We start from the raw sequence: 12,918 nt of genomic DNA, 5'->3' as shown, positions 1-12,918 counted from the left end.
TACCTAGCTGCCCCCCATAATTTTATTTTAACCAAGAAATTGTTAAAGAAAAGGAGAGGCTTCTAAAAGGAAAGTGATGAATCCTTTTTAATTTTTGGTCTGATTTTTTTCCTTCCCATTAAATGAAATCCAAGAGTAATCAGATTAAACAGTGCTAACCTTTACAGAATATTGATCACTGTTTCTCTAGGATTGAGCTCAATCTGTAGGGCTGGGAACCACTCCAAGACTTAGTTAGCTAGCACAATGGGGCACTGAATATAAGTCAGAGGAGGGGAGTTGAACTTCAAGCCAGGGGCCTCCCACTTCTATAATTAGAAGTGGGAGGCATATGCATATTCCCCATATATTACTGATCAACATTGATCAGAGTTGATACTCAAAATGGTGGCTGCCTAGTTCACATTCTATTCAAGTGCATGTCATCAGAATTATTAGCCTAGAAAATTGAATGGAATACATGATACAGTAGCTGCAATCCACAAATCCAGACTTTCAAATGAGCCTCTATCAGGCTCAGGCTCCCTCCTGGCCACACCACAAGTTCTCTTCTTATTCCCAAGCCTGCCTTAGATCTGCCTCTCAGGGCAGACCTGCTGTATTATTGCTGTTTTCTTTAGTTAAATCCACTTTGTGTATCTTTAAATTTTACTACAGATGGCAAAGACAATGGATCAAATTCTTTCTGAGATGTGAAGGAAAGATCATTGAGAAAGAGACGGGGCTGCCTCAATTCTTCTGACTATAGTTTTCTCAGTCATTTATGCTGCATTTCAGGATCAGTTCCTCTAAGACAAGCACTATATCTGAATTCTCTAGCACAGTTCCTTGGAACACAGTAAATTTTCAATAAATAAATGAATGGTCAGAAAGTTTATGTACAATTACTATCATTCCTGAGAGGAAACTTAAGAAATTTCAACTTAAAATGAAGATTCATTTATGACTTTTCAAAATTACAAAATGCTTCAAGATCAATATGGAAGTATATTTTACATGATGATCCATGTACAGCCTAGATAATATTCCTGACCATCTCTAGGAGGGGTAAGGGAGGAAGACAATTTGGATCTCATCAGTTCAGAAAATGTATACTGAGAATTGTTATTATATGTAATAGAGAAAATAAAAAATATTTTTTTTAAAATTACAAAATATTTCTAAATAATTTTTGTTATTTTTACTGAAAAATAGATGAGGGAATATGAAGTTAGAAAGTCTGGGGGAAAGGCCCAAAATACAGCCAAAAAAAATTTAGTAGGGTTTTTTGTAGTAGCAAAGAACTGGAAACATTTACACAGATGTCCATCAAATATGGAAGCGTTAAAAAAATTATAGTACATGAATATAATAGGATGTTGTTGTACTATATAACACATGATAAACATGAAGACTACAAGACTTCTATGAACTGATTCAGAGTGAAGAAGAAACAAGAAAACAACATGCACAATGACTACAACAATGTAATTGGAAAGAACCATCACAAAAACAGAAACTTCATGGTTGTAAATCCAATGATGAAGCCTGGCACCAGAGAGGAGATTTAAGAAATGCCCTTCCCTTGAAGAAGTGAGGCATTATGCGGGTGGAACATAGCATTAACTACTGGAGTTGATTAATATGTTGGTTCGCCCTCATATATTGGAAAATGAAAGTTGATATCAATAAAAAGAGAAAAAGACAAAATAAGTTAGAAATTTGCCCAGAGCCTGTAAATAACAAAAGCAGTTTAAAATAATTAAACTACTTGGATTACTTCTCAGGAATGAGCCTGCTCAACACTGTACTTCCCTCATGTAAATGCAAGAATGAGCTAATTCACATAAAAGTAGGTATCTCCAATAATGAAAGGATATGAAGAGGCTATTTTCAAGAAATGTAAGCTGACCCTAACCATATGAAAGAATGCTCCAAATCACTAATAATAAGAGAAATATAAATTGAAACAACTCTAAAATTCTATCTCATATACAACATATTAGCAAATGTAACAAAAGGTGAAAATGACAACTATTGGAGAGGCTATATAAGACAACAGGAACACTAATGCACTACTGGTGAGATAATCCATCAAACTAATCTTTAAAGCAACTTGAAGTCATGAAAACTTCCAATTGCACCCACCAACTATGGGTGTTCCCGAAGGCTCTATCTTGAATTCTCTTATTCCTTTATAGCAAAGGCTTTTAATCTGAGGTCCATGGAATTGTTTTTTTGTTTAAAAAATTTTTTTAAACCCTTCTCTTCCATCTTAGAATCAATATTATATACTGATTCCAAGATGTAAGGGCTAGACAATGGGGGTTAAATGACTTGCTCAGAGTCACACAGCTAAGAAATATCTGAGGTCAAATTTGAACTCAGGGCCTCCTGTCTCTATGTCTGACTCTCTATCCACTGAACCACCTGCCTGCTCCCATGTTTAAGAATAATTTAAAAATTGTATTAACATAATTAGTTTTCTTTGTAATCTTATGTATTTTACTTTACACATTTCAAAATGGTATTCTGAGGAAAAAATTCATAGGTTTTCAAATGCCAAAGGGGTCCATGATACAAAAAAGGTTAAGAACTGCTTTACAGAACCAGGAGAACATTGTACATATTAATAGCAATATATACATATATATACATACATACATATATATTAAATATTTTTCCATGGTTACATGATTCATGTTGTCTCCCTCCCCTCTCCTGGACCTGACAAGCAATTAACAGCAATACTATAAAGATAATCCACTGTGAAAGTCCTAGCTACTCAATGATCCATGACAATTCCAAAGGACTCATGATGGAAAATGCTATCTACTTTCAGAGAGAATTGAGAAACTCCAAGTGCAGACTGAAGCATATTAAAAAAAAAAAATCTCTGCTCTATACTATCTTATTTTGGAATCACCTTCCATGGGTTCATTGATCATCTCTATGTAAATGCCACCCAGTTCTCTATATAGTCAACCTTAACCTTTCTCCTGTGCTTCTGTCCCATATCACCAACTCGCGGCTTCTTGGCATCTTGAATCAGATATTCTGTAGACATCTCCAACTTCACATCCCCCAAATGGATCTCATCTTTTTCTTCCAAACCTCCTATTTACTGTCACCCAGGCCCCTGCCTTAGATCACTTCATATCTGGACTAATGTAACAATAGGCTGTTGGTCTATATCCCCACTCCAATTCATCCTGCACTCAGTTGTCAAAGTGATTTTCCTAGAAGGCAGATCTGACCATGTTACCATCCCCTTCTCCCCTAAATAAATCCCAGTGGCACCTTATAACCTCCAGGTAAATCCAGGTCAATCACCTCGAGTATCAAATATAAAATCCTCACTTTGGCTTTTAAAGTCTTGTGCAGTCTGGGCCCTTCCTACCTTTCCAGGATTCTTACATATTCATCCCCCTTCACATACTCTATGACCCAGTGACACAGGCCTTCTTACCTTTCCTCTAACATGACATTCTATTTCCTAATTCCATGCAGTACTGGCTGTACTTAGGGCTGCCCTTCCTCCTCATCTACTCCTACAGCCCTTTCTTCCTCCTGTCCCAGTGACTTTCCTCTGAGGTTACCTCTTATTCACACTTTATACATTGTTCATATCTGGAATATACATAAATATAAATTATCTGATTAGTGTCTCCTCAATTAGGACAAGAGGGAAAGGAGCCAGTTTTTGCCTTCCTTTGAATCCTCAGCACTTAGCACAGTATCTGGAAGGACCAATAAGCACAGTGGGTACCACTAAATAGGAAACAGCAGAAAAAATTATGGTATATTAATGTAATGTTATATTATCATGCCCTAAGAAATGATGAAAAGGATGGACTTAGATAAACCTGGAGAGATTTGTATGTATGAAGGGATCCGAATCAGGAGAACAACTTAGATCATTAGGCTGTGAGCTCCTTGAAGAGAAGGACTATCTTGTGTTATTTTTTAAACCCTCATCTTCTGTTTAGAATTGATACTAAGTATCAGTTCCAAGGCAAAGCGTGATAAGGGCTAGGCAACTGGGATTAAATGACTGGCCCAGGGTCATATAGTAAGGAAGTATCTGAGACAAATTTGAACCCAGGACCTCCTATCTCTAAGCCTGGCTGTCAATCCACTGAGCTACTTAGCTACCTGATAGGGAATGTCTTTTATCTCTTTCTGTGTCTCTAGTGCTTAGCATAGTGCTTGGAACATAGGAGGTACTTAATAAAAGTTAACTAAGTGAATGAACTTTCATCATGATCACAGTAATGTAAAGTAAAACAATTGTGAAAAACTTTTTAACTGATAAGTCACAGCTTCAGGAGCCTGATGAAGAAGTAGGCTTTTCATCTAGTGGCAGGGGTAAGGGTGGATAGATCCAGAAATAACCAATACATTGATTTGTTTTATTGTCTACACTTCTTTGTTATAAGTGTTAAAGGGAAATTAGCAGGAGCAAGAGCAATGCTACAAACCAGGAACAGGAGATCCTGTAGGGCAGAAGAGCAAGATTCCAGAACTCTGGAGAATTAACAGGCAGTTTTTTTTTTTTCTGAGAGAGAGTTGAGGAGTTTCTGTCTGGTTCTTCTGGGGTGGACCTAGAGAACTATTCTCAATCCCATGGGTTTCCTTGTGATTCTGCCTATCCCTGTTGATATGAATGAATCCTTTTGATACTGAAAGTGATCTCCAACAGACTCCAGAGGACAACTGTCAGTGAGACAGTGAGACCCTTCCTTTGAAACCTGTTCTGCTACCTTCAATTCCTTCCCATTTAATAATATTAACTAAGGGGATTTAATTTAACTAGTTGTAGGAAGAAGATTTGTAGGTAGAGAAGTATTAGATAGTATGGGTTAATAACTTGATTTTGGGTTTAGAGAGATCATCCCAATTCCCTTCTTTCCCTTATCTTAAAATAAACTATTATTTTAGTTATATTTATATATATTATTTCAGTATAGTTTCATAAGACAAAAGCTTCTAATGGGATAGGGAGGAGAATGAATAAAGAGGTAGTGATAAAAATATAAAAATAAGAGAGCATCAATATAAAACATTTTTAAAAGCACAAAGAAAACAAAAAGGTTCAGAAAGGAACACAAGCAGGATGATACTATTACTATATTGTAAAATTTAAATACATTCAGCTTCATATGTAATCCTCTTTTCTCATTTTTCTATACTAAAGTTCTTGGCATCTATTGATGATTGTTAAGAAAAACATAAAGGTAGCTACAAAATTTTCTACAAATAAATTTCAAAAGAAAGATAACCATATCGAATAATTAGGAGGCATAGTCCCATAGGTATACAACACCCTGACAGGTTTAACAGAGTTAAAAAAAATAAGGCAAATGTGTCTAATCATTGTCTAATCATACAAAAAAGATTGCCTGGTGCTCACAACCTTCCAATAGCCCAACTCACCGACAGGAGCCTCCAGGTGACAGGCCGAACCTCCCTGGGAACTCCTGGCCAGCTACACTTCCTCAGTTCATCTGTAAATAGATAATGGCCTCAATGGATTAGATTTCCCTGGTATGTGTTTTATATACTGATTTTGCACTAGGGTGATCATTTAGAGCCTACATCCCCAATCACATCCCCTCGACCCATGTACTCAAGCTGTCGTTTTTCTTCAGCGTTTCTACTCCCACAGTGTTTCCTCTGAATGTGGATAATGTTTTTTCTCATAGATCCCTCCTAGTTGTTCAGGATCACTGCATTGCCACTAATGGAGGAGTCCTTTACATTCGATTGTACCACAGTGTATCAGTCTCTGTGTACAATGTTCTCCTGGTTCTACTCCTCTCACTCTGCATCAATTCCTGGAGGTTGTTCCAGTCTCCATGGAATTCCTCCACTTTATTATTCCTTTGACCACAATAGTATTCCATCACCAACAGATACCACAATTTGTTCAGCCATTCCCCAATTGAAGGGGCATCCCCTCATTTTCCAATTTTTGGCCACCACAAAGAGCACAGCTATGAATATTCTTGTACAAGTCTTTGTCCTTATTATCTCTTTGGGGTACAAACCCAGCAGTGCTATGGCTGGATCAAAGGGCAGAGAGTCTTTTATCGCCCTTTGGGCATAGTTCCAAATTGCCCTCCAGAATGGTTGGATTAATTCACAACTCCATCAGCAATAATGGTGAACCTTTCAGAGGGGTAGGTGATGTTACAAGCCTAAAATACTAACCCTGTCTTGTTCATCACTTTGCCTGAGAAAAATAAAAATATACTCAGTAATAGGACCTTCAGAAAGACTCATCTCTAAAGCAAGTTAGAAAGTCCTGAATTATCTCTTGAACTGTAGGTTAGAAGACACAGAACTCAGACTAATCTAACTGGAGTCCTTATTTCCATCAACATCTAACTTGATATTAACTCTCCACAAATATTATTTTATTAAAAGATGATGAAAATTTAAAAGGAGACCAGATAAAGAATCAACTTAAGGGAGTCCAGAAATTATTTTCTTTCCTTGTCTTCTTTTGACTTTTCTGACTTCTAATAAAGTGTTTATTACAGAATTCTAGAAGTATTAAGTTACCAAAATGACCTGCTCGTGGTACGACAATAACTCACCTAGGTCTGTATTGTGACTAGAGAGAAGCTGCCGAAATTTCTCTAGGCGTGTTTTTTCTCGGACAGTCATTGGGGGAGCACCGGAAGCATTTTGGTCTGAGATCCGGGCAACAAGGGGGATGATGGGTCGGAGTGGAAGTGACTGCTGTTTATGAAGAGGGTTCCTCAAGCATGTATCACCTGGAAAATGTTTTAAAGCAAAATTTAGGCAGTTTTTCAAAGTAGTTAAACTTCTCTCTACCTGGCCCAAGAACTTATTTTATTTTATTTTATTTTTTTGTATTCCAAATGAGAAGAAACCCAAATGCTTTGGGAGTGAGTTTATAACATCTATCATCAATCTTAGATTTACCCAGTGCCTAGACCTTAAGGTCACAATTCTCTAACATAAAACAATCTTCTTCTATACGTTGTTTTTAAGTCTCTTTAAACTGGAACCGAGAGGGGTTAAATAACTTGCCCAGAGTCACACAGGCCAGAAGTAGAATTTGGATCAAAGACCTCTAAGGCAACAAAAATTATTTTCAGTTTATCATACTGCCTCTGTAGCAGTCCGCCCCCTAGCTATGGGCAAGGGGAACAGTCAGTCTTGGGCATGCTCAGTAGTGCTCATGGCTGGGAAGGCCTCTGACCCTTGACCCCAGCTTCTCCCAGGTTAGGCGGGAAAACAGGTTTCTTTGTTCTCCCCTGGTTAAGAGAAACCACACCTATGCCTTGTCATTAACCAATGAGAATCATCCCTATGTACTGTGTATATTTGCATATCAAAAGATATATTTAGCCCAGCAAGCTCCGCCTTCTCTCTCTCTGCTCCCCCTTCTCTTTCAGGCTACCTGATGGCTGTCCTTGCAGGAGCTTGGCCTCTGGCCAAGCTCCATCTTTAATCTTTCTCTATTCACCTCTCTGACCTGTGTGGTATGGATCTCAGGACTGGAAAAGCCTACGCAATGGTCCTTTGGTCAGAGCTTAGCTGTGGCTCATTGATAATTAATAAAGACTCATTCTGACCACCTCATATCTCTAATAGGACTCCGTCACTCCCCTCGTGGTATCAAATACTTCTATCCTGTCTCTATCTTCCTACCTTGTGGCTTCTCTCCCCTCTGAGAGAGCTACAGCCTCCCTGGAGCATTCTTTTAAAAAACGTAACCTCAGAGCTTAGCTTCAATTTTTGACATAATTGAGAAACAAAATTAGAAATAGCTAATGAAGTAGCTATGTTCCTGTGTATCCAAGAGAGGCTTAGCAAAAGATAGGTGAGAGGAACTGGTTATTCCTCATCCCATCTGCATTTATAAGGTCCTCAGAAGGAGTTCACTCAAATCTTCATGCATCAAAGATTTGTAGGAGTGGCAATTACAAGAGGGTCATCTACTTTTCAAACCAGCACTGAAAAAAATCAGGAATTGAAATGAAGCCTGTCTTCTTCTCAATGTCACAAGAGATCTTTATCCTCCATTTCCTGGCATTTTCCCCAACCTCTTAGAAGTAGCCACAATGCTACTTACTAATAGTTTAACACTTAACAGAATTCCCAGTATTGGCGTTCTAACAACCACTTGTACAACACAATTTGTTAGGGCATGATTCAGGGGACTGAAGTGTCTCCTCTGAATCAACCTTATGGTTTGCTCTGAAGGTATCCCAACCAAGTTCAGTATTCATGAACTTGAAACTATACAAAAATTTTGCTTATAATAAAAATGTTGTTCTCAAATATCAATACATACTTCAGCCATTGAGATGCTTTTCCTTTCTACTGTGGATGACTGACTCAAATAATCACAAATCCTCTAAATATGGAGGATGGGCACCAAAAAAAAGTAGAATGGAGGTCAGTTTCTTAAAAAGAAAAAAAAGAATTACTTTTCATCTCCTACTCCACCCTCAATAAACACATTTGGGGCTACCAGGGAAATGTCTCCAAAAAATTCGTTTCACAACACCCTGGGCACAGAAAGGAGGTCAAACTTGTGCCAATGGCTCTTTGCAAGAGCTAAGTCTATTCAAAGGAACCAAAGATCTGTAAAATCCATGCACAAAACATTTTAATGTCCCTAGTTGAGCACATATAACTTGACAAGCTTTAAGGTGGTCTGAAGAAATCAAATCTAACAAATGCTAGGCCTCACCATAAAATGGGGAAGGGTGAAATCCGAAGGCGTGGCAGGTAGAATGCTACCAATGAGGGGAATTACATCTTGGGATTGTGTCCACCTATCATACTGCAGAATATCTGCTCCCCTGATAAGCTTTGTTCAGAGGATTCATAATATAGACACAGGCTTACCAGAATTTCTAGACAGCTGGGCATCACTACTGGATTTGATGACTTTAAAATTAGCTGTTATGTCAGCTGCTGTAGATTGAGACCTCTCTGGCTTCATCCGTAACTTGCTGTGGTTCTCTAGCACTTGGGCTGCAGTTGCCAAAGCAACCTTAGAGTTCAGAGTTTGAAAAGAGGATGTGGAAAAATCCTCATCCTCATCATCTCCAATGTCCCAGGCATCACTGGTATTTCGGGCAAATTCATGAAAACTGGAGGCTTTTTTATTCTTCAAGGATACTGCATTCACTTTTGAGCGTTCTTTAATGAAGCTACCAAAAAAAAAAAAAGCAGAAACCATTAAACATAACCTGAAAAAAGGAATCAAAACTATTAATAAGCACATAAAATCAAAACAACTCTGAGGTATCACCTCACACCTAACAGATTTTCTAACATGACAGCTATGGAAAGTAATGAATGCTGGAGGGGATGTGGCAAAGTTGGGACACTAATGCATTGCTGGTGGAGTTGTGAATTGATCCAACCATTCTGGAGGGCAATTTGGAACTATGCCCAAAGGGCGATAAAAGACTCTCTGCCCTTTGATCCAGCCATAGCACTGCTGGGTTTGTAACCCAAAGAGATAATAAGATAATAAGGAAAAAGACTTGTACAAAAATATTCATAGCTGCGCTCTTTGTGGTGGCAAAAAAACTGGAAAATGAGTGGAGACCCTTCAATTGGGGAATGGCTGAACAAATTGTGGTATCTGTTGGTGATGGAATACTATTGTGCTAAAAGGAATAATAAAGTGGAGGAATTCCATGGAGACTGGAACAACCTCCAGGAAGTGATGCAGAGTGAGAGGAGCAGAACCAGGAAAACATTGTACACAGAGACTGATACACTGTGGTACAATCGAAGGTAATGGACTTCTCCATTAGTGGCAATGCAGTGATCCTGAATGACTTGGAGGGATCTACGAGAAAGAACACTATCCACAGTCAGAAGAAAAACTGTGGGAGTAGAAACACAAAAGAAGAACATATGATTGATCCCATGGGTCGAGGGGATATATGACTGGGGATGTAGACTCTAAATGATCATCCTAGTGCAAACATCAACAATATGGAAATAGGTTCTGATCAAGGACATAAGTAATACCCAGTAGAATTGCATGTCAACTATAGGAAGGATGGGGGGAGGGGAGGGAGGGAAATAATATGATTCTTGTAACCAAGGAATAATGTTCTAAATTGACTAAATAAATTAATTTAAATTAAAAAAAAAACATAACCTGAAAAATCATTGCTGATGAAATCACCTCTTATTTGCTTCTCCTCTAAAGGAATTGTGTATGTATTGGCCAGGGTGTAATTTAGGGCCAGTTCATTCCTTAAGTAGGTGATCTTTCTTCCATAATTCACTGTCCCACAAAGTAGAAAGAGCTGGAAATTTAAGGAGTTGTCTAAATACCAAGAATCCTAATTATACCACCGAACAAGGACCATGGAAAGAAGGAAACAAGCATTTATTAAGCATATACTATGCTCCAGATAGTATGCTAAAGGCTTTACAAATATCATCTCATTTGATCCTCAATAACCCTGGGAAGTAGGTACTGTTATTATATCCAATTTACAGTTGAGGAAACTGAAGCAGGTAGTGGTTAAGTGACTTGACCAGGGTCACAAAGTCAATAAGTAACTAAATCTGGATTTGAACTCAAGTTTTCCTGACTCCAGGCCCGGTACTTTACTGTATTACTTTGCTACCTCTCCCATGACAGTGATTTATGATAGCCAAAAGTAATAGAATAATCTGCTGGAAAAGAGATTCATAAAAAAAGAACTCATTGAAACCAATTCCTAATTTAGCATTATAGAACTAGACCAGTCCATTAATGAGAATATTTCTCTGCTTCTTCTAGCTTATTTTTAAGTCCAAATTCATGCCAAAAAGGGCACACAGAGCCCTCTCTGTGGGCACAGCTGCAGTAGCCTGCCAAAGTTTGTTACTAGAAAGCTAGAGGATCTTGGGGTGGAGCTGCTCCCTTCCCCCTCTTCATATACTTGAGGACAATTCTCACATGACCTGCCCCTCTGCCCAGCAGCCCAATGGGAATGCTTCCTCCCTCCCCTGTCTAGGGTAAGCAAGGAAAGGGGACAGCAGGAAGCACAAAGGGGGGGGCAGCACTTGGTCAAGGGGAATGGGGTGGGCATGACACTTCATCTCTAAAAGGTTAGCCATCACTGGTCTAAAGGTTCTTACTCCAGTGCCAAAGGATGATTTAGCTAAATGGGATGTTTTCAGTCCAAAATTTCCTCTCTAATTCCCTTTCTGCCTCATAGTAACAAAGGACATAGTCCTGTATTTGCAGAATGAATAAAAAAGGAAAAGCAAGACAAGAATAGAATTCCAAATAAAGAAGGAAGTCTGAAGTTTACCACCTGTCCTCACATCATTGCTAAGATAATTTTTTTTAAACCCTTACCTTCTGTCTTAGAATCAATACAAGTGTCAGTACCAAGGCAGAAGAGCACTAAGGGCAAGACAATTGAGGTTGAGTGACTTGCCCAGGATCCCACAGCTAGGAAGGGTCTGAGGTCAAATTTGAGCTCAGGTCCTTCTAACTCCTGGCCTGGCTCTCCATTTGCTAAAATAGCTGGCTGCCTTTAAGGCTTTTTAGCCTTATGGAAGGATCACAGATTTAGAGCTGACAGATCTTACAAGTCATCTTTGATGAATTCTCTCATTTTACAAATGTGGAAACTAAACCCCTGATAGTTTAAGTGACTTGCCCAAGTCACACAATTACTAAGTGGAAAAGGCAGGATTTGAACCTAAATCAGATGATTCAAAATCAAACACTTAACCCACTGCATCAAGCTGTCTATCTTTAGTAACATTAATTATTATTTTAAATAATAAGAGCTGTCTAACACAACTATTGACTCACATGGGGACTAGCGACTCATCAAACCTTTATTTCTGTAATCAACCAAAAAGGAAAGAGGTTGAGGCATCAAAAAGCACTTTTATTTCCAAAGGTGAATCTCACATCATGGTAAAACCGGCTCAAGAATTACAAGAAATTTAAAGAACAACTTCTTAGTTGCTGAATGTCAAAATATTTTGACATTAAAAGAAAGTCATCCAAAGTCGAACTGCCTTAGAGTATGTAATAAATAAATGCATCATCAAAACCAAAACAGGACAATATTCCAAGCATGCAATTCAGAAACAGCTAATCAACAAACATACTATCAATTAACAAAGATTTATCAAGTTCTATACCAGGCACTGTACCAGGGGCTAGCAGTAGTTGCAAATACCAAGAATGAAATAATCCTTGCAGAATCCATTCTTTTCTATTTCACTAAGGGGCTTTTCTATTCCACTTATTCCTTCTCAAGGCAGCTAGGCGGTTCAGTGGATTAAGAGTCAGGTCTGGAGACAGGAGGTCCTGCGTTCAAATGGTCTCAGACACTTCGTAGCTGTGTGACCCTGGGCAAATCACTTAATCCCACTCTCTAGCCCTTACCACTCTTCTGCCTTGGAACCAATACTAAGTATTGATTCTAAGATGGAAGGCAAGGGTTAAAAAAAAAATCAATTGCCACCTTCTCAAATAAAAAGTACCAACCAAAATAAGTAAAAATCCACTTATTCCTTTTCTTCTGTCCTTTTCTTCTTAACTTGTCATACTAGTCTTTCCTACTTTAAAAAACACTTCAAATGATTCTGCTGCCTATTTTGACCTTATTACTTTGCCTTTTCACTCCCAAACTTAGACAAGTAAATGTATCTTCTGCTAACATTTCCTAAACTACCTACTCTGTCTTTACCCTCTATGCCTAAAATGTTTTAACAAACTACACTCTCAAAGGTCATCCATGTTTTCCTTCTAGACAAACACAAAGGCCTTTTCTCAGTCCTCATCCTCTTTAAACACTGGAGCAGCATGTGATCCTATAGACCAATCTTTGCATTCTTCAAATTCTCTCTAGATTATTTCAGTGACACAGCTCTAGCAAAGCTCTGGCTTCTCTTATCTTTGACTGTTTT

At 38.3% G+C, this 12,918-nt stretch overlaps 1 protein-coding gene across 4 annotated transcripts in view; it reads right to left on the bottom strand.

The window, feature by feature from the left end:
* TBC1D22B (TBC1 domain family member 22B) overlaps nucleotides 1-12,918 on the bottom strand; it is a 137,366-nt gene that overhangs the window by 74,338 nt on the left and 50,110 nt on the right. For all 4 annotated transcript variants that reach the window (XM_001370075.4, XM_056818155.1, XM_007483814.3 and 1 more), the window contains 3 exons: nucleotides 8,872-9,179; nucleotides 6,582-6,761; nucleotides 5,416-5,486 (listed from right to left, as the gene is read on the bottom strand). In XM_001370075.4, the coding sequence (XP_001370112.3) occupies nucleotides 5,416-5,486; nucleotides 6,582-6,761; nucleotides 8,872-9,179 (559 nt within the window). The remainder of the gene's footprint in view (nucleotides 1-5,415; nucleotides 5,487-6,581; nucleotides 6,762-8,871; nucleotides 9,180-12,918) is intronic.

The sequence above is a fragment of the Monodelphis domestica genome, chromosome 2 (genome assembly GCF_027887165.1).
Source record: "Monodelphis domestica isolate mMonDom1 chromosome 2, mMonDom1.pri, whole genome shotgun sequence".
Taxonomy (NCBI): Eukaryota; Metazoa; Chordata; class Mammalia; order Didelphimorphia; family Didelphidae; genus Monodelphis; species Monodelphis domestica.
This window is presented reverse-complemented; position numbering and strand designations above follow the sequence as displayed.